The sequence below is a fragment of the Papio anubis genome, chromosome 4 (genome assembly GCF_008728515.1).
Source record: "Papio anubis isolate 15944 chromosome 4, Panubis1.0, whole genome shotgun sequence".
Lineage (NCBI taxonomy): Eukaryota > Metazoa > Chordata > Mammalia > Primates > Cercopithecidae > Papio > Papio anubis.
In genome coordinates, this window is record NC_044979.1 from 44304221 (window position 1) to 44331391 (window position 27171).

The following is a 27171-nucleotide window of genomic DNA, read 5'->3' on the forward strand; positions in this document are numbered from 1 at the left end:
TGATTTTGAGAAACTATAGTTGTAGTCATATTTTAATCACAAGCTAATATGTCTTAAAGGCTTGATTCTATGGGAAGAAGGTAGAACGTAGAGAGAATAATTTTGGTTTTTTTATGTTTGTTTGCTTTTACAGAGATATTCTATCCAAGAATCTGCTACAGTCTTTCTGTGAGACAACAGATTTCTTCATGTCAGCACATCATAATGTTCAATGTGTTCCTTGGTTTGTCACTTGAGAATGTGCAGTAGCACTAGCAGTAGAAGATGTCAAGGTGGCAGCTTTTACAGCAATGCAAGTGTTAGCATTAAAAGTGTAAGGATTTATATACTTTGCAAAGGAATTTTCTGTGTATTTTGTGTTATCAAAATGCTTAACTATTAGGTACTAAAAGTTCTGTGCCTACACTGATAAAACTTAAAACTGTAAAAATAGGCACAATCAAATGACAAAAACCAAAATACTTTTAGCCACAGCTTGATGTGATTCAAGACCTTTAACTGAATTTAGACAGAGGCTCTGTAACTGGGAGGGTGGAGAGGGGCATAAAATCCTAAGTTCAGAATCCCTGAACCAACCTAGGAAACAATGAATGGCCATTAAAGTCAAGTCTCTACTAATTTACTCAGTATTTGTGAGAGGTCTCTTCATACTCAAGACACAGCCTTTCCCTATTCCCTGTAATCCTGACACTTGGGAGGCTGGATCAGAAGAATCACTTGAACCCAGGATTCACAGCTCAGCCTGGACAATGCAGTGAGACCTTATCTCTATTAAGAAAAAGAAAAAAGAAAATGAAGAAGAGGAAGAAGAGGAAGAAGAAGAGGAAGAGGAGGAAGAGGAACAGGAAGAAGAGGAAGAAGAGAGAAGAAGAGAGAAGAAAAAAGAAGGAAGAAGAAGAAGAAGGAGGAGGAGGAGGAGGAAGAGGAGGAGGAGAAGAAGAAGAAGAAGAAGAAGAAGAAGAAGAAGAAGAAGAAGAAGAAGAAGAAGAAGAAGAAGAAGAAGAAGAAAGAAGAAAGAAGAAAGAAGAAAGAAGAAAGAAGAAAGAAGAAAGAAGAAAGAAGAAAGAAGAAAGAAGAAAGAAGAAAGAAGAAAGAAGGAGGAGGAGGAGGAGGAGGAGGAGGACATGCTAGGCAACTTTAACTCTGAAGGAACATTTCCTGGTAACTTTTTGATGCCAGTGGAGATTTACAGTTAAGGAGGATAAAAATTTTAGGACAGGGAGCTTCTCTCAAGTCTTTAATAAAATAACAAGGAAAGTAGGGGGTACTTGTTTGTTAACTGTGGGTTTTCCTCATAGATGAGAGATGGCAAGATTTGGTAGAATAGAGGCTTAAAATTCACAGATGTTATGGATTTGTCTGGTTATTTGCATATGATCGCTAAGTCTCTAGGCACTGCACCTGTGCAATTCTTCAAGCCATGAAACAATAAAGCAGCTGAAAGGTTGAGCTGGTCTTTAGATTGCTGACTTCTCACACATAACCTAATTCCTAAACTCATATGGATTTTTCTATCACTAATGTAGCTTTGCTGTTATCTACCTCACTAATGTAGGAGAACCTATAATGTAAAAAAACATGTTTCTTTTTAGAAAATTGAAAATTATTCACAGGGCAAATTTTACTGAAATTTTTTAAGTTGTTAACTTGTCTTAGACTTTGCATAAGGCAATGGTAGCTTGGTCCAAAACAAGGACAGTATAAAAGAAAGTCTGCACAAACCCCACCAAAGTTTTGAAATGGAAATTTTCTTTTAATTTGAGGGTTCATGAAGATCTATGGATATATACATTGTGAATGTCAAGGGTCTCCTGTAATTCTACTATAATTAGTTCTTATGAGTGGTTTCTACCTCATCTAATCAGAAAATACAATTTTCATTATGAAAAACCCACTATACTATAGTAATTTATTAGCATTTATCAAGTGCCTTTGGGAAAGGGAACTTAGTGACCAAACATAATTTAACTTAAAATCATGTTAGATTCTTGTAATGAGCTTATATGATTTTCATATTAAGATACAGTGACTTAAATATTTTGAAAGAACAGGCCAGGTACGGTGGCTCATGCCTATAATCCCAGCACTTTTGGAGGCTGAGGCAGGCAGATCACTTAAGGTCAGGAGTTGGAGGCCAGCATGGCCAACATGGTGAAACCCCGTGTCTACTAAATATACAAAAATTAGCTGGGCGTGGTGGTGCATGCCTGTAATCCCAGCTATTAGGGAGGCTGAGGCAGGAGAATCTCTTGAACCTGGGAGGCAGATGTTGCAGTGAGAGATCTTGCCACTGCACTCCAATCTGGGTGACAGAGATTCTGTCTCAAAAACAAACAAACAAACAAAACAAACAAACAAACATTTATTTCACATTTGTTTCATTTTTCCAAATGCTGTTCTTCCAAATTCAGCATTACTAAAATAATCAGCACAACCTTAGATGTTCTTAGAAGAACTGACCATTTAATGTAACTAACCCAAGCAATTCTAGTTTAAATATTCATTTTGTAATAGTTTTCTGAAAAAGCAGACCAAAAGATTAAGGAACAATGAAACCACTTTGATGCAATTTTTTAAAAAGCCACTATAAATGTCATAACAGGAGATTTCTAGCACTAAAAAGAAAAGGAAAAAGCCTTAGGGTTCCAGGTTCTTTTAAGTTCTTCTAAGTAGCTGAGATACTAAAGAGGAGAAATGCTTTCCTATTGAAACTCCAACTTAATAGCACAAACTATTCTTGGTGTAAGACAAGAATTAAATATTAGACACTGGATTGTAAGAATGGGCACAGTTTTATTTTGTTAGTAAAATGATAGGTTAGAATATCTTTTAGGTTCATGATAGAATTAGATAGTTCCAGATAGTTAAAGTTTCTATTTTCTTATGGGACCAAAGGGACAGCAATAAAGTAAAATAGACAAGATTACATGGTGAGAGAAGAAAATAAAATGGTAAAGGAGAAAAGAAAGCAGTAGAAATGGTGAAGGTAGCCAAAACATTTTAAGAAAACCGACAGAAATGTGAAAGGCGGGTTGATAGAAATACATAAATAGAATCCACAGAGGAAACACAAATAATCTTAAATGTAAGTAAATTTCAAAATAATTTTACTTTTTGTCTTTAATCATGTACTGACACTGTTCTTCACTTTGTCATTCAATTTAGCTTGTATAACACTTCCAAACATCTTAAGATAAAATTCGCAGCCTAAGTCTTAAATCCTATAGAGAGCTCCCATAACAATATTAATGTTCTATTTCTTTCTTGCTCTCACTTTAGTTAAGGTAGAGAAGTCAAGGGAATATATACTTAAAATCCTAATGGATTACAGGAAGAAGCAAATGTAGCAAGGTAGCTAAGAAAAGAGAAAGGTAGCTAAGAAAAGAGAAAATTAGCAAGGTAGCTAAGAAAACAGAAAATTTGGCCTCCTAGAAAGCAAAGTTCTTCCATATTTAATTTATGGAAGTTCTGTATTATATATGCAACATACATTTTCTTACACTGCAATCTGAGAAGCAAAAGTACATTTATTAATTCCTTATTTTCTATTTATCATCCATGTTAAAGTATGATTTTTCTCCATTCATTGTTGATCACATTAGTACTGCAGATCCTGAGTTACTGATGAATGATGAAGAATGAGGGGGATTTAAAATGATCTGTGTTGCAATCAACTATATGTGTTTATGCAAAAATGTTCTCCTTCCTGTGGACATTGCTTGATGTGGCTGACAAGCCTTAACTTTTATAAACTCCCCCTTTTCTTGACCTTCCTTAATAAATCCAATGCTAATTTGATTGCTCTAGTCCTCTCTTGTCTCTTCTGCTTTTTCTTCTTGCTCTAAAAAAATATGAATATTACTGAGTTCCTCTTTTCAAATTACCTTTTTCAGAAATCTCCTCTACTCCCAGGGATTCATCTATTACTTCTGTGTTGCTCCCCAAATATTTCTCTTTAGTCTTGACCCCTCTGTCAAGCTCTCTTTCAAATTTGCTAAAAGCTAGCTATTTCTACTTCCTTGTCTTGCCATCTCCTCAAACTCAACATGTCTAAAGCTTAGGTCAACATCATGCCTACCTAAATAGTTTTTAAAGGATTATCCTTATTCCAGGTTTCTCAGAATTCCCTTCCCTGAAAATATCCTCCAAATGTACCGTTGCTACCTTCACAGACCACTGCTTTGATAATTTCACTTCCTCATCAAAAAACTTTAATAGCCCCTTCTACCCAATCCATAAAATACTGCCTTCTTAGCTTGACATTTTAAGCTCTACACAATCAGCGATGTGTATTTCTAGCCCCCAACCCATTCATTATTCCATTAGTATGATATCTCTAGGCTGATCAAAACAAACTACTTACCCTTGCCTAACCAGATCTCAGAATTTCCTGTGACTACATCTTTGATGACATCTTTAAAAAAATTCTCCATCAAAAATTCATTTATCTACCAAATTCCTTTTAAGTCCATCATACATGCTAACTTCTCTACAAAGTCTTCCCTGATCACTTGTAGCCTGAATTGACAATTTTCTTTTTTAAATGCTTATTGTTCTTTCTGTTTTTCCCATTTCTACAGCACATGCACTGTGGCCAATAATGTATTTATTTGTGTACAACTCTGAATATCTCCTCAACTAAGTCATAAGTCCCTGAGGATATTACACATGATAAATAATCATTCAATTTATATCGAATGAATGAATTTTTTTCCCTCCTCCAACCCTCCTCCTCTGCTCCACTCAGCACAATCTCCTCCTTATTCATTGTTTCAATAAGTTTATTTTTTGAGCTTTATTATTCACCAAGCACTGTGCTAGGCACTAGAGAAGAGTAGAGAATTCATGATTCCTGCTGTCATATAGCTTACAGTTTAATAGAGAAGATAAATATTAAAATACAAGTTTATGTGTGGCGAGTGTGAAGTATATATGTGGTCGGAGCCTATAGCAGGGGAAAACACTCTAGTATTCCTTAAAACACACAGTTACAACAAGGGTATACTTCAAATCATTGAAATAGCTGGGAATAGTAAAAAATTACAGCCAAATGCTATGATACAGAATATATATCATAACCTTGAATTAAATACCAATTTCCTGGAGGCTAGCATAATGGTAATTATTTATTAACTCCTTATCCAAGGATTTATGCTAAGTACTTTACATAATATACTTTTTGGTCTTCACAGCAATCTTGAAAGTTTGGGTATCCTTATTCCTATTTTAGGGATGAGGAAACAGGCTCCAAAGAGATCAAGTTATTCTATCCAAAGCCCTATTAATGGCAAAGGCAGGCTTCCGATCTAAAACACGTCATTCTTTCTTCTGTATGCCAAGAGTATATCATACGGTAAGTTTTCCACACAAGCATGCTCAGTAGTAATGAGCTCAATGTCCCAGACCCTCCTCCACAGGGTGTCAGCCTTGAGCAGCTGGTCATGGATAGAAATACCATCATAGTTTAACAAAAATTGTATTCTATAACATTCTTTTAAATTTGCCTATTTCATGCTGCCTTTTAAGAAATGTTCTTCACTGGAATGGGAAAATAAGAGCCACACAAGACATGGTCTGTTCTTTAAAACAATATTTGAATTAAATACGTTTATTATGATCAAGAAATAATGTATTAGACCTCCTGCTCATTTTTCAATATACAGAAAATACAAATAGTAAAGAATATCTTTAAAAACTTATTTCTAAATTTCGGGCATCACAATAGATTGCTCTATTTAAACCTATATCTCAATTTTTCTGGCAATGCTGCTTTTATTTGGAACAAAATGTGGTTTAGCTTCTCTCCATTTCTTTTACATTATATTTAAAAGTAATACTGAAAAAGAAATATTCAATTTCATTCTTTATAGCTACATAAATAAAATTTTATAATTTCCTAAAAGATATTCTGTAATGCCTGATTCTATATCCCATATAAGTTAGTATTTTCCTCCAGAATATTTTACAAATTATAAAGTTTTATACCTTATTCTTGATTTTTTACATAGAATATGAAATTTCAGTATTGCTAATTAGTTTACTATAGAATTTCTGGTTTTGTCAGCTTTTGTTATTTTTAACAATTTGGAATGAAATAGTAAAGTAAAAATAATGTTAAGTTGCATTATATCAAAACATAGTTCAATGTAGATTATTAAATACATTGGTTAAATAATTTTTATGTAGCTTATATTTCTCATAAATGCAATTTATAATATTTCAAGGCATTAAACAAAACAAAGCTTCCTCAGATATACAGAATTGTATTTGCACAATGGTTTTCATACATGTGGGATTTAATTCTTTGTTTCCAAGGCACTGTTTCTGGATGTGGCATGTTAATAAACAATTGCTTTGTAACAAAAACCAGGCAAAAAAAACACAACCCTTACTTCATAAGGCAATATCCAACAAGATACATTTAATCCTGAAAAATTAAGATACCTTTCACTTACTTCAAAATGAAAACAAAATAAATATTTAACCATGGAATTTAAGATCTTGTTCATCAGTTAGCCCAATGTCTTTATTTTAAAGATGTTCAGCAACTTCCTCAAACTTATATAACTATTTGTGGCAGAGTCAGAATAAGACCCCCAAGTTTAATTCTCTTTTGCTTTTTACTATTCCATTCTTGAACTTCTTAAGACAGAATTATAAAAATTTTAGAATTCAATTACCTATTAGAAAGGAGAACTTTATATTATATATTAACCTACAATGAAGGAAGTGATTACAATGCTAAAAACTAATATTCATCTAAGATAGCAAAGCAATGGCATTTACCTTAAATTTACGTCTCTGCTCTGCACAGCTGTTGAAGAACCACAAGTCTGTCTCATGGCTGTAAATGTAACAAGAACAATAATGCGACCAATTTTCATATCTAAACTAAATTAAGTAGATTTGTCATAGGCTAGAAAATTGAAAATGTATTTTACAAATTGTTTTTTTAATTTACAGATTATGGAAGTGTGCATGTGTGTGTATGTGCATGTGGGCATTTGTGTGTGTGTGTGGTGTGGTGTGTTAACTCAGTCTTTCTAAACTGAAAATTAGTTTCATGAAATTGAAAGGATTAAGTATTATTCTTTTTGGCTAACTTTCCTCATTGTGGATCACTATGAATATATCAATTCTAGGAAGTGCTAGGGTAGATTTAAATAAATAAAACAAATTAAAGTGAGAAGCTGTCTTTGACTGTTATTATTAGGATATGTTTTCTGGGATACACAGTAAGAATGTAAAGCAGAAACATCTGGTAATGCTTAAGTTAATATTGGCTCCCATTTGCATCACAATCTTTATATATTATTCATCAATATGCCATTAATCAATGTACTTGCTGATTGCACCTATTCAATTGGTGTTTCATGTCATGAGTAGATTATGTAAACATGTTTCAAATACATATATTCAGATATCTATACATGAAAGTGAAATCACTACTGCAATTGGCACTCAAGCTTGTCAGATGTGATGTTTTCTTCTTTCCATTTTGCATTAGACATGCTAATATCTATGCCATCTGTAGCACAAAATCCTGAACAAATGTAAATGAAAAAATAATAGTAGATAAATACTAGTCTACTAAAAATAGACTCTGTACCATGTCACACTTCAAATCTGGCCACCACTTCTTAACACAGAAAATAAATTCAGGTGAATGTTAACAAGCAACTGAATATTGTTCTTGTGACTTGAGCCATCAAAACAGGTTTTTAAATCTGTATTTTCTTTCAAACTTTATAAAGTAGTTCTCTATCAAAATTATACTTTAAAATAAAAAATACAAAGTATCTCTTTTGGTCCACTAAAGATGTTATGCCTGTCATATTAAGAGCCATCATAATCGATTAATACCAAATACCTTGCCTTGCACATACAGATTTTGAAACATTTTCAATTATCCTTTTGAAATGTAAAGATAATACACTAACTCTTAGGAAAGTTTGGTTAAACACTTAGTTACGTAGAAAAAGATCTAAGTTTTGAGAGAATCATATAAGAGAACTTCTAAAATGTTAATTTCATATTAAATTACTGAAAATTTTAACAAAAAAATTGTACCCTTTTTTAAAACATTAGTGGCAAATAGTGCAACTCATGATATTTGAAGATACAAAGATAAGCATTACCTAATATTCCTGTTTAACAACAGATGTGTAAGCTAGTATCAGATGCTGTTAAGCTTGTATTAGATTTTTAATACAATCCCAGCATGTCTCTAGTTGCTAAGCTTATCAAGTCCTATGAAATACTAAAAATGAAGGCTCACATTATATTAATTGCAGTGTATATTTTGGTGAATAAGTCTCATTCAATATTTCTAAATTCTCATTCATAAAACGCAATTTCTCATTCGTATGATATTTTGGCATGAGATCTCATTAAAATTACAAAACAATACTGAAATGCTAGTTTTATAGTCTAAACAATGGAGATATATTCAGATTAATATGCATCACAAAATGAAAAACAAGTGACACAGTGAAAGTCTTTGTAGTCATGGTCAGCAACTGCAATTGTCAAAAGGTATTTATAGGAGTTTTAATCATTCTTTTATGCTAAAATAACAAAATTGGAGACTTCTGCTCAAAATTTTACTTATGCATTGATAAACAGACAACGATTTCTCATTTTAGAGCCATTAATATTCCCACATTCTATTGTGGGTATTTTGTAAGGGAAAGTATGTATATTTTAGTCCAAGTATCAAATCTTGCCTTTCAATGCAACAACAACAAAAAAATAGAAAAACTAAAGCCCAGCCATTCTTTCCAGAGATACCTTGGTAACCAGCAATATAGAAACTTCTACTGGACTTAGCTTTGGAGAGGAAGAAGCAACTGCGAATTCCTCAATTTTGTCAAGAAATATGATGAAATAGAATTAGGAAAATATATAGTGTTTTTTAGACACTCAAAACAGTAACTTCATTCCTATCTTTTGCTTATGTTGCCAGCATCTAATTCTCCTTTTCTATTCCAACAAGAAAGCAAAATTCCCACTCTGAAGCCATAGTGAGGATAAACATTTCATTTGCTATCTTCTGTGACTTCTATGTAAATTTTTCTCTGTCATGTAAATGCATGAAGAGACTCTCATGGAATCAGATAACTCCATGGAAATACTACACCTACGCTCCCATTATAAATTGGGGAAGAATATGATGGTGAGGAAAGTGACACAGAATTATTCATTAGTTAAAACAAAGGAACGTGAAATTGCTTTTAAAAGAGAAAAAAATTGAAAAGAATCTTAAACTCAGGCTGATTAAATAAAACTTTCATTTCCAGTCATGGCAGACATCTGTTCTCTGTTGAAACATCCCTTATCCCCAAGTCCCTCTTCTTCTCATCCACCCTCCACAAATGACTTTGTTCCCAGGAAAATCTATTCTTATCTCAAATTTGTTTAGGGACCATACATTTTATCCAGTTTTTAGGTAATAACTAATTTTTGGATTGTATAAATTAGTAGCTTATACTTCTCTCTTATACAAACTAAGCTTCAGAAGGCCATCATGTAAGACTTAGTTACTAACATCTGTAAGTACACCTGAAAATAAACACAGACAGCTGGGCCATAAAAAAATTTTTTCTGTTGTTAAAATAAAGCCATAAGAGATGCTTAAAAAAACTAAATTTGCCTTATTAGAAATGTATGTAACACATGATTCAGGAAAAAGCATTACTTATCTTTCAACAGAGCTGGTGAACACTTTGAGAGATGTTGTATGGAACTCCAGAATTTACCTTCCAAACAGTCAAAAAATATACCTTAGAAATATTTCCCCCCCAAGAAAATGTCCCACGTATTTTGGTTAAGAAGACTACATAAAACAAGGATTATATTATGTAACAAAAGTTACTTTAAAAGACATACATACTATCAGTTTCACAGGACAAACATAGTGAGTAAGGACAACAAACTCCAGAATGTGTTTTTATAACTGTAGCAACAGCAATAACTCCTTGGCAAACTCAAACAGTTTTTTTGGCAATCCTTGAGGTTTTCTGCATTTGTCACTTGGATACAACTGCGGAAGGGTTGTCTAAGACTTCTTTGTTTCCTTCCACACCATTTTACTATAACTTTGGTTTTAAGAAAAAAATTTTACATTTCAACCTATGTATGCATAAAAAATCCCACAAGGGGGTTTTATGCAAAATTCTTTAAGCCTATATACACCAAATATGGTTCCTATGTATTTTTTGCAAGGAGTTACCTTGTAAACTTTTAAAATGTATGCCAACAGAATATTATTTTTTTCTCTTTTAAGAAGATAAAATGAATTCTCTTTATGAATTAAAATTACCTACATATGCAAATGTAATAATTTCCTGTATATATACAACTGGGTCTGCACATCTGTTATCATTATGAACATCTTTTAAAATAAGACCCCAAGGACAGGATTGCTTTACTAACCTGCAGTGGTCTCTGTTTATCACTGCTCTTAGGAGATTTCAATCCACTTGTTTGCTGCTGTAAAAGAAGTTGTCTTGCTGCCTGGAGAGCCTAGAAGTAAAAATGAAACCATATCTAAATATTTTGTTGAAAGTTATCAATTATCTCTTGGTTAACAGTAAAAGGATTCAATGTACAAGAACTCCCATATTCCTTTCTAGAGAGAATCATTGTTGTTTATCTTCTAATATGAAAAAAAACTGCCAAACACACATATATAACTTTACTCAGAATCACAGAGAAACATGCAATCCTGCAGGAAATAAAGTTAATTTGTTTAAAGTGCTTAAAGAGGATAAAAATCATAAACTGCATCAATAAACTCATTTCCACAAGGAACTTGTCTTTGAGTGTTCAACTAAAATGCCCACTCCCTTTTAAATTATCATTCAATTTGCATTTTCATATTACAATTTTGAGGCAAAAGCAGTAGACTTCAAGTGTTACCGGAAGCTGTAATTAAATTTGACAAATCAACATCAGATTATCTTGAAAGTGAATTAATAAGGATTTTCACTAAAGATTAAAAACACTTTTTTTGTACTTACAATTCAAGGGGAAACCTCTCCTTTGACAAAATAAAGTGCAGTTTTAATGCCAAATAAAATTGAGTGGTTTTCATTTGCATTCTTAGCAAAATCAGAGAACAAAGAAATTACCACTCAACCAATCAGGTTTGTTTCTATGTGTGACAGAATACCAATCAAAATAGAAGATGTTTTCGTTTATTTTTATGTTTTCTTTCCCACTTAGGAAAATAAAACTTAACATAAGAAATTAACGTAAGCATTTCATTTAGTGGAGGAGGAACAGTTCAGTAAATGTACTATATAAACTTAACATGTAAAAGCTAGTGCCATAGACCAAAAATGCACAGTAAATTTTTCTAAAGGTAGGAGTATAAACTAATTAACAAAAACTTTTAAGAGTCTCTTAAAAAAATCATTTTCTCTCTCAACAACTGAGTTCAATGAACACTAATGGGGAAATTTTTCAAGACATAAAACTAACCTGTATCATTGGCCTACTATGTTATTTACTGCTTTTGAATACAAGATACATTTTTTACAATGAGAAAACATTATTGGATTAATATTCTTCTATAATAATCAAGAATTTCAGCTGATAAAAAGTACAATTTTGATTGTAATCAATGATCTGGTTTTTAAGAGAGTTTCTAGTATCCATGACAACAGTTGCTTTGACAAGATGTGCATATGGCATTACACTGCCAGCTGGTGTGAACAATGTTTGAACTACTGCATTGAGATGCTGAGCAAACAGAAAAAGTTGCCACGTCTTAACCCTCAGGGAAGGCAGTCATCCCCTGATCAATTATGAAAAGACAGAGAGGGCTGCTACAGTCTGGCTCCAAGCAAGTTTTCTGAAAGGCAGGCAGACATAGAAACCAAAGTAAACAAACTGAATGCACTAGCACCATCTCCTAACAACATTGATTTGTCTTCCCATAGCAGGATCTGGCATAGTTTGTAAAGCACACTTTTTACATTTGGAGACACACTCACTCACGATAATCATCTTTGTTGTTGTTTTTTAACTTTTCAAGTCATTACAAATTAACCTAAATATTTCTAAGGATGGCACATTCCAGTGAACTCAGGGAATTTATTATAGAGTTCAGTTTGAAAAAACAAAAAAAATTCATAATTACTTTATTATCATACGACTATTTGAAACTTTTTGTTCAATATTCTAAATAATATATCCTTCCTATTTAAATTGTAACTTATAAAGTGACTACAAATGATATTTTTCCAAATGGAAATTACAATAGGTGTCCTAGGCTGTGTCTCTGAAATTCTCAAAATAAAAATGCATTCAATTATTTTTCCAGTTGATGCCTAATTGTTTTCATGTTGTTTTTTTTTTCTTTTTGAGTTGATGAGTTTATTTTGTATACCTATTACCTTAATTTATATTAAATTATGTAGTTCTCTATTATTCTTAAAAAATTTTAATGAACACTGTTTAGGATCTTAGAATCATGAATGACAAGGATTAAAAGCAATCTTAAAAATCATCTAATCTGACCTTCTCATTCTAGCAAATAAGAAAAATGAAACCTAGAATAGTCAGTTGTTTTGTTCAAGATCACAAAGCAATTTATGAATGTTGTTTTCAAGGTCTCCTGGCTTCCAGGCCTGAGTGTATTCCAGTGTGCCATATTGTTTCTGTTCTGTCAAAGGAATCATTAGTAGGCAATGAGTAAGATTCTAGTAAAGGAGAATATATGACATTATAATGAATTATTCTTCAACAGTAAAGAGAGCGTATTCATTTTTCAGACTTTACATGGGAAACAACAGTATAACCATTTTGTTTTGAATCTGTAAATGAATAGAACAACTATCACAGAATGTATATTGTTTTTATGGCTACTGCCCCTATCATCCTTAACTTGGATTTCATTATATATTGATACTACCCTGATGCTTGATGGAACTCTAAACTTTTGTAACATCCTGATTATCTGATCAATTATTACTATAGAACTGCACAATTCTAGAGCTGGACAAGGCCTTAGAAACTGCCTAGCATACCTTTCTCAAACAAGTAACTGAAGAATCAATACTAGAATAACTTGATTGAAGTCACAAAGCAGTAGCAGATCCTGGTCAAAAACTCTGGCTCTTCTCTCCCAAGCTTGGGACCCCATCCATTTTACCACCCTGCGTTATATTCATTCAACAAAACCCATGTAATCAATGGAATATGTCAATGTTATGTAACGTCTGTAGACAAACACTAGAAAATTAAATATACTACAAGTTTCACTCATCAAAGTATCACTAGTCAAAAGCATACACTTACACTGTTAGGAAAGGAGTGATAATAGTAATGAAATATCACAGGATAGCTGGCTAAAAAAAATGCTTCTACTTTTAAAGTATTTTGGTTTTCATATGCATTTATAGTTCTCTCCAAAATAGCTGAGGATCATCTTTTAATACAAACTCTTAGGAAAAATAACTTCTTTCCTATTTCAACATTCTCTTGGTATAGTAGAGATTGCTGTAGTAAGCATAAGAGATGGGAGAACAAAAAACAATTCCAGGAGATCAGGAATGATTTAAAACTCATAAGCAGAAAGCTCTGGCAGTTTGCATTCTCACTGCATGCATCATATGACATTTTTATTTCCAGTATTCTGGATAACACTTTAAGACTGAATTTCAACAAACAATTGCTCAGAGACATTTAGTTCATCTTTGCAATTAATTATTATAGCTACTCAAAAAATGAAAGATTATTAGATAAAACACTTCCATCAATATAAAGTGTTAGGTGTCAAATGACACAAAATATTAATTTAAAAATCACTTGCCACTTCTCTCAATACAAACAAAAGATTAAATCCAGGGCCATTCATAAAGTTCTCTGAGCCATCCAGTCATTTAGATGGTCACCCTCCCCCGCAAAAATTAATTTAGAACAAAAATAAAAGTTGTTTACAAAATTTCCTTTCATAATGATTGAGTCTGTTTCCAATGTATCAGAAACAAGAAAGAGATTTCGAAGCCAGCCAAACCATATCTAGTTTCCAAAAACACATTTGTTTTTAATTAGGGGTGCACATTACTTAATGAAGTTATCCTATTTTAGGAAACCTAAAGAAAATTAAGATAAGACATCTTAAAATTTGAAATCAGGTTAAATTTAAAAATTTGAAAAAAAGAAATAATCTGTATAAGACACTAAAGGTAAACATTTTGTTGGACTGTAGAGATGTGGGAATGCACATATTTCATAATTTAGTGCATTGTTCTCCGAAATACTTACTGAAAACATCATTCCTAACTCATACTGTGCATTTTTAACTAAATTTTTGTACGAAAAGCAAAGTTCAAGCATACTTCTTCACTAGTAGTAATTTTATGCTAGTTATGAACCTCACAGAATAATTCTAATGAGTAGGTCATGGTGATAATTAACTAAGGATAAAAATGCTTTGTAACCTGTCAGATAAATACTTTTTTCCACTGAAGAACACTGAAAACTTTCACCAAATATAAAATTATTTGAGAATAGCTTAGAAATACCCAGTAAAACAAAAAAATGTTGAGTATGCTATGGCTTATAAATAACTTTTTTTTTTCAAAGTAAATATATGTATATTTGGGGAAAAAACAGACATCAGTCATATCTCTCTCCATAAAAATAGGAATGCTTAACCTATCAGCCTGTTGCATTTGAGACATTAAAATGAAAAATGACATCTACGCCCATTAATATCTTCAATGTATAAACAGCACAGCGTGACACATTCTTGAGAGCTGAAGGCTACAAAATCTCTCTGAAACATAAATAACAAAGCACTCAGAAGCATATTTGATGTTGATATTCATCTCTGAGAAAAACACTGTTGCCTAGGCTTCTTATGAAAATAGATGCAGCCCAAATGGATCTCCTGTAATTGGTTTCAGATAGCGAGGTCAGAAGAAATATGATACAAGAAACGATTATGTGGAACAGGCGAAACAAGAATGTTTACACAGTCACTCCCTAGTTATACTGACAAGGGGTGTATACTTTGCAGATAACCAGAACCAAAAAAAAAAATTGCCAGCAGGACATCCAGATTTTTGCTCCTCATATTCATATAGTTTAACCTTTAACACATTATGTCTTCAACATGTTACTTTGAATACGAAACATAAAATAAGTTTTCAAACAGAGTTTAATTTTCTAATTATTTTCCCAAGTGTGGTTGATAAAAAGTATATTCAGATCCTTCCAGAAAGGATATAAATTCGTATTCTGTTTGGCCTTTTTTCATATTATGCTCCCACTAAAGAGAATATACTGATAAATGTAATCTGAAGTCTCATAATGTTATTTAATAGAAGAAAATTAATCATCTAATTGGCATAACCTATTTTCAAATAGCAATCTATCAGAGTGAAATTATGCATCTGTAGCTATTGACCTTCTATTTTTCCATCCTGATACATAATTAGACTGTTTGTTTAAAAAGCTAGTTATTAAAAAATGCTTTAAAAAAGATATTTTTACAGTATATTTTACATAAAGTTAGAAAATTAATGTGTGGATATATTATATTTAAACTGTACATCACTATGGAGGCCAAATTGAGATACTAAGACTACTTATTGTATAGTAATTATAAAATAATACTATACTCTAATAAGGGTACTTTAGTATGAGTAATTACTTGCAAAGCATCCTATTTACCCATCAAATGTCAGAGTGGTTTTGGCTTGTATCTCATGATATAGAGACAAAGGAGAGACAATCAGGATATTGAATGTGTGATGGAATGGATCCTCAAGTCATCCTCAGAAGTGAGAATAAATTCTTCAAGGTTCAGGTTCAAACCCAATATTCAGTATATTCCACTCCAAAGCCCCAGATGACCTCAGAAATTCTATGAAATAAGCCAGTGAGCTAACAGTAACTAATATCTAAGACAGGTTTTGTTTTTTCAGATGTAGAATGAGTTTAATAGGGAGAACACATTCTCTTCCTCAGAGTCAGCATTCCACAGGGGGCAGTACACAAAGTAGCCTGATAGTCCTAGCTCTATGTTCTTCACTATTCTATTGCTAATGGTAATAAATTGCTAATGTAATATCCTAATATTATCTACAATAATTTTAAATACATAATAAGGAATTCTGTCCAACTTTAAAATTCTGGGATATGAAAGGTAAAGACAAAATAGGACTGATTTTATTAAAATTAATGATTTTACAACTTCTCTTTATCATGGGACATGTTCCAGTAACTATAATAGTTTTTGTGCATTATTTTCTTTCTGCTATACAATACTTGATTATTTTTCCCAAATAGATTTTGGATTTACTTTTTGTTTTACACTTACCTTAGCAAGGTTTTTGTTTTCATTATGAGACCAATATCATCTTTTGTTTGGATATGTATTGAAAACTCATTACTTTTATATTGCTATAATTTCAACCAGTATATCAGATATTAACTGAAAAATACATGCTACTAAATTATACTATAATATCTGAATGTAAACTATTATTTGAATCCTCTGTTCTGAATATGCTCTTCAACTTAAAAGTAAGACTGTAAGAGAAGTAGTATTTGGGAAAATATTTGGAAGAATAAAATACATAAAAGTATTTGACCTTAAAAATGTTTGTGACTATATCCCATACACCTAGCAAAGAACTAAGCACTGCACACTTGTGGAGGTAGAAGGAGTGATATGACATTGTTTCTATCTTTAAAAGATTACTGTTTAATAAGAAAGATCTAGATGAATGTCAAAAGGCCATAAACAATGTTTTAAAAACGCTTCAGGAGTTCATAAGTAGAATAAATTATTTTTGTTGAGAAGCTCATTGAAATTTTTATGAAGGATATAATATTTGCGCTGGACTTACATGACAATCATCTCGTGGAGATGACAGAAGGCCATGCCAAGTAGGAACAAAGAAAATGTGAGATTATATATAGTGAAAAGAAAATAATTGATCTTGGATAGAGCATACACTTAGTCTAGGAACTAGTAAAACGGAATGACAAGATTGGTTGGGGTTAATTATTGGATATAACTAAACAATAAATGACAAAGAGTCTTGATGTTATATAGCAGGTAAGAACAAACTTTGCTGAAATATGGCAATAAAATAAGCCTGGCCCAGGACAATACTGAAGTCATGTTGTAAAGGATAGATAAGGGATGAAGAGAGTGAGACAAGACAGAGGTATAAAGACTTGTAAAAAGGTATGTGCAACTGTCCAAATAAGAGATAAGAATAACATGAATCATGTTAGTTCGAAATAAGAATCATGAGAGGTACTGTCAAAGAAGAGCCAGCACAACTTCATAAATGGGTATGAGGTAAAGGCTAGCAGGAGTCAATGATGACTTCAAAATTTTAAGCTGAAAGGAACTGAAAGAACAGCTGTGTCACTACTAAAAGGGAGGAAATTAGAGTATAAAACACAGGCACTGGAGAGAAGATTATGTTGTTTGCCTGATGGCAGAATAATCAAGAGAAGATTTCTTTTTTTTTTTTTTTTAATTTTTATTTATTTATTTATTATTGAGAAGATTTCTTTAGTAGATAGTAAATATAATGCAGGGCTCTAGATTGAGGGTGATCAGAGTGATCCCACTGACAACAGATTCCCAAAAGTAAGACATAGATGAATAGTTAAGGTAAAGGGAGTTTATTAGATTGTTGGTAAAGACACCACAGAGAGAGGAAGAGTCAAGACCTCAAACTGCAGAATATTTTCTTGAGACGAGATGAGGAAATAGTGAAAAGGAAGACAATGAATTGTGAGGAGAGCACAGTAATAGAAGTCCAAAAGACTTCTGGAAAAGGTTAAACAAAGAATTATCATATGATCCATTAATTCCACCCAAGGTACAATATATACCTAAGAGAAATAAAAACTTACATTCCCACAAAAAGTTGTACATAATTGTTCATAGCAACATTATGCATAATAGCAAAAGATGTAAACAACCCAAATTCCCTTCAACTCATGAATAGATAAAATATGGTATATTTATTTAATAGAATATTTGTCCATAAAAGGATGGAGTATTGATACCTGCTACAACATGGATAAACCTTGAAAATATTATGCTAAATTTAAAAAGTCAGTAACAAAAGATCATATACTGTATCATTCCATTTGTATAATATGCCTGGAATAGACATACCTAAAGAGAAAAAAAAAAGGGGGATTAGTGGTTACAAGGGCCCAGACCTAAGATAGAATGGAAAGTGACTGCTAATGAGAATGGAGTTTCTTTTTAGGGTGATGAGAATGTTCTGGAATTAAATAGTGGTGACAGTTGAACAATCTGGTGAATATGCTAAAAAGCCCCTGAACTGTATACATGAAAAGGTTAAGTTTTGTGATACATAAATTATATCTCGATAAAGCTGTTATATATTTAAAAATTGTGAGAGGACAGGATAAATGATACTATCTTCAAACATCAAAAACTCAAAGAGGCCAAGATTTGATGAAAGTTCATGTAGATCTGATGATTTGTATGTGACCTATCAGATACCAGTTCCTATAGAGTACTGAAGTAGAAGTAGATTGCAGGGAGTTACTGGGGAATTAATGGGGACACCATAGCCATGAGTGCAAACCATTGTTTTGATTAGTTCTGTGAAGACTAAAATAAAAGAGAGTTACAGTTTGATGGGTTTTGTTTGTTGTTGTTTTTTAAATAAAGAAACAATAATGAGCTCAATAAATATTAAAAAAAAGTTTCTGTTTGTTTTTGAGATGACATTTCGCTCTTGTTGTCCAGGTTGGAGAGCAATGGTGCGATCTCGGCTCACGGGAACCTCCGCCTCCCAAGTTCAAGCGTTTCTCCTGCCTCAGCCTCCCAAGTAGCTGCGATTAGAAGTGCCTGCTATCACGCCCGGCTAATTTTTGTACTTTTAGTAGAGATGGGTTTTCACCACGTTGGTCAGGCTGGTCTGAAATTCCTGACCTCAGGTGATCTGCCCATCTTGGCCTCCCAAAGTGCTGGGATTACAGGCATGGGCCACCGTGCCCGGCCAAAATATGTAAATTTTAATAAGAAAACTGAGCAAGTCCCCAGAATAGAGAACGGGAAAGGACTGAATTAAGGAGCAGCAGCAGGTAGCTGATAGACTTATGGGGAGGAGACAGGCTGAAGAGATGGGAGGACAGGTGACTTTGACAGGCAGAGGTAGGAAAGGAAAAGAGCTCACAGTGGATGGTCTCAACTAATTCAGAAAATAAAGAGGTGTGGTTATCTTTTGAGAATGAGAGAGAGATTGGAATTTCAGGAGAAACAAAAGTGGGAAGCTTTTCTATCACTCTTCTGAGAAATATAGCTGATGGGTAAAAAGTGGTATTTAAATTGCTGTTAGATACACTGATGACATATAAATATATTGGTATTTTCTTCTGGAATATTGCCTCCAGGACTAAATGAAGAACTACGTACTTTTCTACTGCTCTAATTTAATGCAGCTAGTAATACTTAACTTCACATGTAAGTGATTGTGAAGTCAGAGAGGATAATGTACTTTAAAGTATTTTAAAAGCTAAAGTATAAAGTAGTATTATTCCAGGTGAAGACTTTTGAAATTAGGGTTCCTCCAGTGGGTATCAGTTCTTCTAAGTGTATGATGCTTAGAAGTATATGATGCTTGGAAATATATAATAATAGTCATTTGAAACTAACTCCTGATTGCTAGCTTTAGTGGGTTTGCTAAAAAGGTATGTGCATTTTAACTAATGTGTTTGGCATACTGTAATTCCTGAAAGTTTACCTCAATATGCATTTAGTTCTGCAATCTGTCCAAGTTAGATAATGCCCCATTGGATAGAAAGAGTATCTTAATAGAGTCATGTTCTATGATATTTTGAAAAGTTGTATTTTAATCTCCTCTAGGACTTTAAGGGGAAGGATATATAATTTCATGAATGTACTTGTGAGATATAACCCCTATTCTCCCATCCCATATCACCATATCTGAATGAATATGTACATATACAATACACCCAATGCTATGGAATCACTTGCACACAAGAATCTTTTAGTATGGTAGGAAAGATAAAATATATTCAGTTTAATTATGTTGCAATGCAGAAATTTGCTGTAAGCCATCAAAAGGTATTACAAAAAGTGACTATAAGGGTTCAGTAAAAACAAAAAGAAAAGGAAAATTAATGATTAAGTGCTCATGATATGCCAGTTATAATTCTAAATTTAATCCTCAAAACACCCTCTTTTTATCACAGATGTATAAACTGAGACTCAGCATAATTAGGTTATATGTTCAAGCTTTTTCACCAAAGCCTTGGAGTGGCATAACAGATCTGAACAACTATCTGGCTGACTCTGAAGCTCATTCTCTTTCTACGAGGGGTAGTCAGGAAAATTATATAACTGAAGGGACGTTTATACAGTAAAAGACTCAAGTAAAGAGCTGTTCAGGGTATAAAGAGAACAAAATAAATTGAGTTATTAACAGCATTGCTAGTTATGCCAACTAAAACAACATAAAGAATTCCAAGCAAATTATTTTTCTTTTTCTTTACTTTTCATGAAGATAAATAGACATACAAGCTTATATTCTAAAGGAATTTTACTCCCCTTAAAAAAGTGTCTCCAAACTTATTAAGCACTGGATTTAGGATGTTCATTAAAGAAAAAAGGCCAATATTAAAGATGAAAAATTTTTAATAATCATCTTCTGCCACACCAAATACAAAATGATATCATCTATAAATAAGCATTAAACAATACGTACTATTTTCTGATGAAGTTAAAAGTAGAGTTGCCAAAATAGAAGATTCCCAGTTAAATTTGAATTTATTTCTGTTTTTACTTGCTAAACCTGACAACTCTAGATAGAAAAAGTAAGCATTTCAGAATACGTAGCCAAGGTAACAAGACTGTTTACACCAAGTTACTCACTTAAACATAAATATACTATTCATTTCATCAGTGTAAATGCTTTTTAGTCCTCATAAGAGTAACAAAGCCATCTTATCTATATTCAACAGGTTAGCTAGGGTAGTGACTTGAGGGCTTAGGCTGCTTCTCTATGAGAAGGAATGCTCATGAGGTTATTAATGGATAGCAAAAGGATGTGGTGGACAACTCCAAAGGAAGAGCGAGTGCACGTGTTTTTGCAAAAAGACAGTCGAAGAAAAGCAGAGGAAAAGTTTCAGAGTTCACATTCTAGTTTTCTGCAATTGGAGGCACAGATGAGACAAAAGCAAAACTTCAGTTCTCTATTCACCTTAAGAAACGATGAGGATCGGTAGCCAGAAACCCCAAGTCAAAGATTATGACCCTGCATGGAACCAAGGCAAGGAAATGCTACCCCAGATCTACAGGAAAGAGGCTTGAGGCAGACAGCCTCTGCATGTGTCACCAAGGCTGGATCCAGGGAAGGAAAGAGATGGGCGGGGGGGAACCATTTGAGAAGAGAGAGGCCTTGGTTAGTGCAGGTGCAGACACAGTGGGCTCAGAACCTCTAAAGGAGAGACCCTAAAGCTAAAATTAGAATACTCTTAGAAACAAAATGACAGAGATGCCGAGGAGGCATCAGAAAATTCAAGTTCTAATCCCAGCACCATTCTGAGTTTCTGTAGGATCTCATCCCTATCATTGATGATCTCTCAATAAATTCCTTTTTCCCAAACAGTTTACAATTTACAAACTTTACAGGGTAATGTAAATTGTGAAACACAAAGCTCACTGAAGATAAGAAATGTTAGCCATAAAGAACCAACTGCTGATGAAATATTATAATAATTTAAAAATACTATTAAATAAATGAAAGAAGAAATGCCTTTATATTTAGATCATATAATTTATTTTTATTTACATAAATACAAAATTTTCAACATTTATGTTTGTAAGGTAAAGTATGAAGCATATATATGCCTGTGTAACATTCTGAAGTGAATTCACAAAGATACATTTTACAGATCCTGGGCAAATTAACCTTAGGGAGAAATCTGTTTTCTATTCCAGCCATTAACAAATTTAGGTTAGATTATCTTTAGCATATAATGTGGTAAATTTAAGAGTTATTAACATGATAATGTGATACAAGTGTTCTTTTCAATAAAATAAGATACAAACTAATGGTGAAAATAATCATCCCTTAATATTTTTGTAACTACATCCATGTAATTTTTATGGCGTCCTTCAGGCTTAAGCCCTAAAAATCTGTCAAGTGTACTGAGTTTTAAAATTTTAACTCTATCAAAGAGGGTAAAATATATTTCTGATTTCAAAATTATTTCTTATACTGAATTATCTACAATATGATTTGTAGAAAATATGCATATAAATAAAAAAAGTACAAATATCCACTTAGAAAATGGTGCCTGTTAGTAGATATCAGCAGTTTAAGAGCCAGTAGATGGGAAGACCCAGGAAGGCTTCTTGCTTGTAGGAAATGATCTGCTAGGGAACAAAGTTCTTAAAGGTGAATATCCCACTGCTGTTTTGTTTTCACTTACGTCCATTACCACAGTGAAATTCGGACTGGTAGAAAAAACAAGTTCCTCCCTCATCCATTTTTTTTTTTAAACAAGCTTTTGTCAGTGGCCCACTTGTTGAAGAGACATAAAATCCCAAATCAGGAAGCAAACCTCTTCATTCTGCATTATCACATTTCTATTGAAGAACCTAACTCACCTAACCTAAGAAATTTTATTTCTTAGAAGAATACATTCAATTTCCCTTAACATCTACTATTGTAAACTTTCTTTCTTTCTTTCTTTCTTTCTTTTTTTTTTTTTTTGAGACGGAGTCTCACTCTGTCGCCCAGGCTGGAGTGCAGTGGCGCGATCTCAGCTCACTGCAAGCTCCGCCTCCCGGGTTCATGCCATTCTCCTGCCTCAGCCTCCCGAGTAGCTGGGACTACAGGTGCCCGCCACCTCGCCCGGCTAGTTTTTTGTATTTTTTTAGTAGAAACGGGGTTTCACCGTGTTAGCCAGGATGGTCTCGATCTCCTGACCTCGTGATCCGCCCGTCTCAGCCTCCCAAAGTGCTGGGATTGCAGGCTTGAGCCACCGTGCCCCGGCTACTATTGTAAACTTTCTAAGGGCTGGAAATGTTTCTAAATCATCTTTTATAACCCCAAGAATGCACAGCACAGTAGCTGGCACCTAGTCATTTAAAAGACATTTAATTGAAAAGTATGTTTCTTTAGATATTTTTAAACTTGTAAAATGCACGCATATTTTAGCTGGTTCCAGATATTTGAGATGCAAATTGTACACTAAGTAAAGAAAGTAGCATTCCCTCCAGGAACCATGACACTGCCTTGCACACAATAGCTCCTTTACAGACCTTTACACTAATGACTCAGGAGGACCAACTAGTGATCTAAAATAACACTGAAATTAGTGTAAGATTTCTTTTCCTTTATCAAGTTAAAATATTTTTACCCATGACTTTACCACAATATATTCTTTATCTCTTTCATTATTTTTTAAGTGAAGATCCAAAAAATTACTATTGGTTGTCAGAAAAGTGTTATCTGTCTCCAGTTAGAATCCTTCAATTATTTTAGGCAGATTGTTTAAGTATAAAAAGAAATCATTCTCTAAACTGTGCCCCTACATATTTTTTTTTTTTTTGAGACAGTGTCTTGCTCTTTTGCCCAGGCTGGAGTACAGTGGTAGAATCATAGTCCACTGTAACCTAGGACTCCTGGGCTCATGCAAGCCTCTGGCCTCAGGCTCTTGAATAGCTAGGACTAGAGGCATGCTACCACACCCAGTTGTTTTGTTTGTTTGTTTGTTTGTTTTTGGTAGAGTTGAGGTCTCACTCTAATCTCTCTTTTAAGCATGGGTCTAGAAAAAGGATCTACACATATGGATATTTTGTTATTCAGTTTAAGAATTTATTCACATAAAAATCCAAGTAGTTTTCACGCTTTTTCAGATTCAATTATCTATGAAATTAGAATTCTATTAAAATCTTTTAAATATTTACTAATATTCATGTACATCTATCTAAATTTAGTACTCTATGTAAAATAGTTGCCTATTTAGGCAAATACCATACAGTTCTTTTGCACTAAAAATAGAAACTAATTTCAAATTCACCAAAGCACACCATTATTTCCAGTTCTTAGAAAGCTCAATTTTCTTTAATATAATCCTCTTCTGATAGATATTTAGACTTTTCCCATTTTCGTAATTTTAAATAATATTGCAATGAACTTTCTTATAAGACAGTCTTATAATTATCTCCCAAAATATTTCATTGTTGGGTCAAATCATAGTCAGATATTAGATTTTGATACACATTATCATAATGCCTTTTCAGAATGATTATAGTCACTTGCAATCCCACCTCACTGTATGGGAATGCCCATTCCACCATATTCCATAGTATACATTATCATTCTTTTTCAGTATTTTCTAAACCAACAGGCAAAATATTTTATCTTACCTTGCTTTGCCTTCTTCATTAGAAATTGATGTCTTAAAAAACATATCCAATATCTATCTATCTATCTATCTGTCTATCTATCTATCTACCTACCTATGTTTGTATTCTCACTTAGAATCAGTGAATTGAATGGGCCATTGTACTTGATATTTCACTTATTCATTTAACTAATATTTATTTTCTAACTCCTTCTTTATTAAGTCTATCTAATTAATATTTATTAATGTAAGCTTTGTTAGATACTAGAGATAAAAATGTACACAAACAGGCAATGTTCCCTCCCCTCAGAGTTTGCAAAAAATTACCTGATAGTGTTGCTTTTAAGTCTTTTTTTTTTTTCATTATGTTACACAATATATGACATAGATCACTAAATTACATTGGTCATGCTCTATCTTTAAAACTAGTTATTCACAATATGGTAGATCAAAATACTGTGAGGAAGAACACTTCATTAAAAAATATGAAAATTCCAAGGGGATGGGAGGGATTCCATGTGGACAGTGATTTAAAAGGACGACTATATTTTGAAGCATTAAAAATAAAGTCATTGTTTCACAGAAGCAATTTTTATGTAAGGTAAGAGACAAAATTATTAAAAATCAAATTACCCATAGGGTTGATAAGGACTTAGGTAACTTACCCTGTAATAAAGAGTATGCTAAAGTTTCTTCCAAAAGTGACTTCAGTTTTTTAATACGTAAAGCTACTGCCCAAAGGAGTATCTATTTAATGTAAGCTGTTTTATCATGTATTTGTTAAAAACTGCATTTCAGTTTAATGTTTCTCTTCTTTAAATTAATCATTTTGGTTTGTTATCAGAAAGGAAGCACATGAAAGAATGCTTATAAAAAGTTGGATAGTTAAAATTGGAAATTAAAACCTTATTTCTGAGAGTGACATTGGGAAAACAAATACTTTGTAATCTGAGAGAAATCCCAAATGGCCATTGCTCGAAATGGCCCTTTTCTCCCATTGTCTGGGAAGACATTAAACCTCTCCCATAGAAGGGAGATTTTGTTACCCCCCTAGAAGGCTTCTTATGATTGCAGAATGACCTACTTAAGAACTGCATAGTTTCTCATGGAGGACACATTTTGGCACTCTCTTGTAATTATCGTCATTTACATAACTGGCACTTAACAGACCACGTACCAGAGTGGAACAATAAGCTGTACTTAACTCTGATCATCTTTATATTGAAGTTAAGCCATTACACTGAATCCTAAGATATGCTATTGTGAAGTCCCCTGGGATTTCTACTACTATCACTTGTCTGTTGTTATAGGAGGATGCTTACTGCCAGAATCCTCTGGCAGAAACTCAATTTCTGAGTCCAATACTAACGCATTACAAAGTCTGCAACAGCTGGGACACTGGTATACAGAAATGAGGCATTCTGAAATTTGAGGACAAATCCAAAATACACACTCAGGACCTTCCTGTGATTCCACAGTCATGGAAATAGCTATTTTTATAAAAGGGCTCTTGTCAAAATCTTACCCTGCCAACACCAAATTAGACACTCAAGATTTGAGCCTCTATGGTACTGCTACCTCCCTACTCTTCTTTAATTAAAAATTATTTTAAAGATCTTAGCTGTGCCATGTTTAATGTGTCTTGGAAACAAGAGACAAGAAATGTATGTAGGGGATGAGATAAAGAACACCTTAAGCACATCTATCTACAGGGCAGTAACATTCTGTGAAATAAAAAGTTGCTGCGAAGAAAAGTTAGATAACAGGCACTAGAGGAGAATGGTGGAGTAGAATAGACACATAGTACAAAGTAAGAATAATGACAGTGATGAAAACTGACAAATAACAGTACGATATTTTAAATTTCTTTCATTTCTATGTCTACTTATGTGAAGAATGATAGCAAATAACTAACAAAGTGATTAACTCAAGCAAAATTTTACATTCTTAAAATGATAGGGCCAGGCATAGTAGCTCATGTCTGTAATCCCAGCACTTTGGGAGGCTGAGGTGAGAAGATCACTTGACATCAGGAGTTCAAGACCGGCTTGGCCAACATGGTGAAACCCCAACTCTACTAAAAATACAAAAAAAAAAAAAAAAAATTAGCCAGGCGTGGTGGCCTGTGCCTGTAGTCCCAGCTACTCAGGAGACTGAGGCAGGACAATTGCTTGAATCTGGGAGGTGGAGGTTGCAGTGAGTTGAGATCATGCCACTGTACTCCAGCCTGGACAACAGAGTGAGACTCCATCTCAAAAAAAAAAAAAAAAAAACCTCCATGGAAACTTTGGGTCAAAGCGTTGTTACTGTTATAGGCAATTCTTAGAATATTAACTTTATTACACTGTGGTATCTGTATAATATTTCACTGTCAAGCATTGTTTCTGGTAAGTTAGTCAATCAATTTCCACTCGGGGAAAAAGTATAAAAATATTTTCCTATACAAGGACAATAAGAACACTTAAATTTCATAAATTTCATGGAATATTATTAAAACACACTTCACTTATAAACACTGTGCAGTGTTTTGATCCTTTGCTTAAAAATATATTTCAAAATATATTACCTTGATTTGTTTTGTATTTTATATATACAGTGGTATAAAAAGGGGTGGACAAAACATGTACAGACTTACAAATATAATAGAAGTTCTTTCCATGGGTTACCTGGGATGTTTACAAAATCAATTTAAAATGATTTGTTTATAATAGCCATCAAAAAATACTTAGCAATAAATATAACCAAGGAGGTGAAAGATCTGTACACAGA

At 33.1% G+C, this 27171-nt stretch overlaps 1 protein-coding gene across 6 annotated transcripts in view; it reads right to left on the bottom strand.

Annotated features, from left to right (window-relative positions):
• Nucleotides 1–27171, bottom strand: part of FOXP2 (forkhead box P2) — a 596683-nt gene that overhangs the window by 149728 nt on the left and 419784 nt on the right. For 5 of the 6 annotated variants that reach the window (XM_031664851.1, XM_009203720.4, XM_009203721.4 and 2 more), the window contains 1 exon segment: nucleotides 10435–10524. In XM_031664851.1, coding sequence (XP_031520711.1) covers nucleotides 10435–10524 — 90 coding nt within the window. 6 annotated transcript variants of the gene reach the window in all.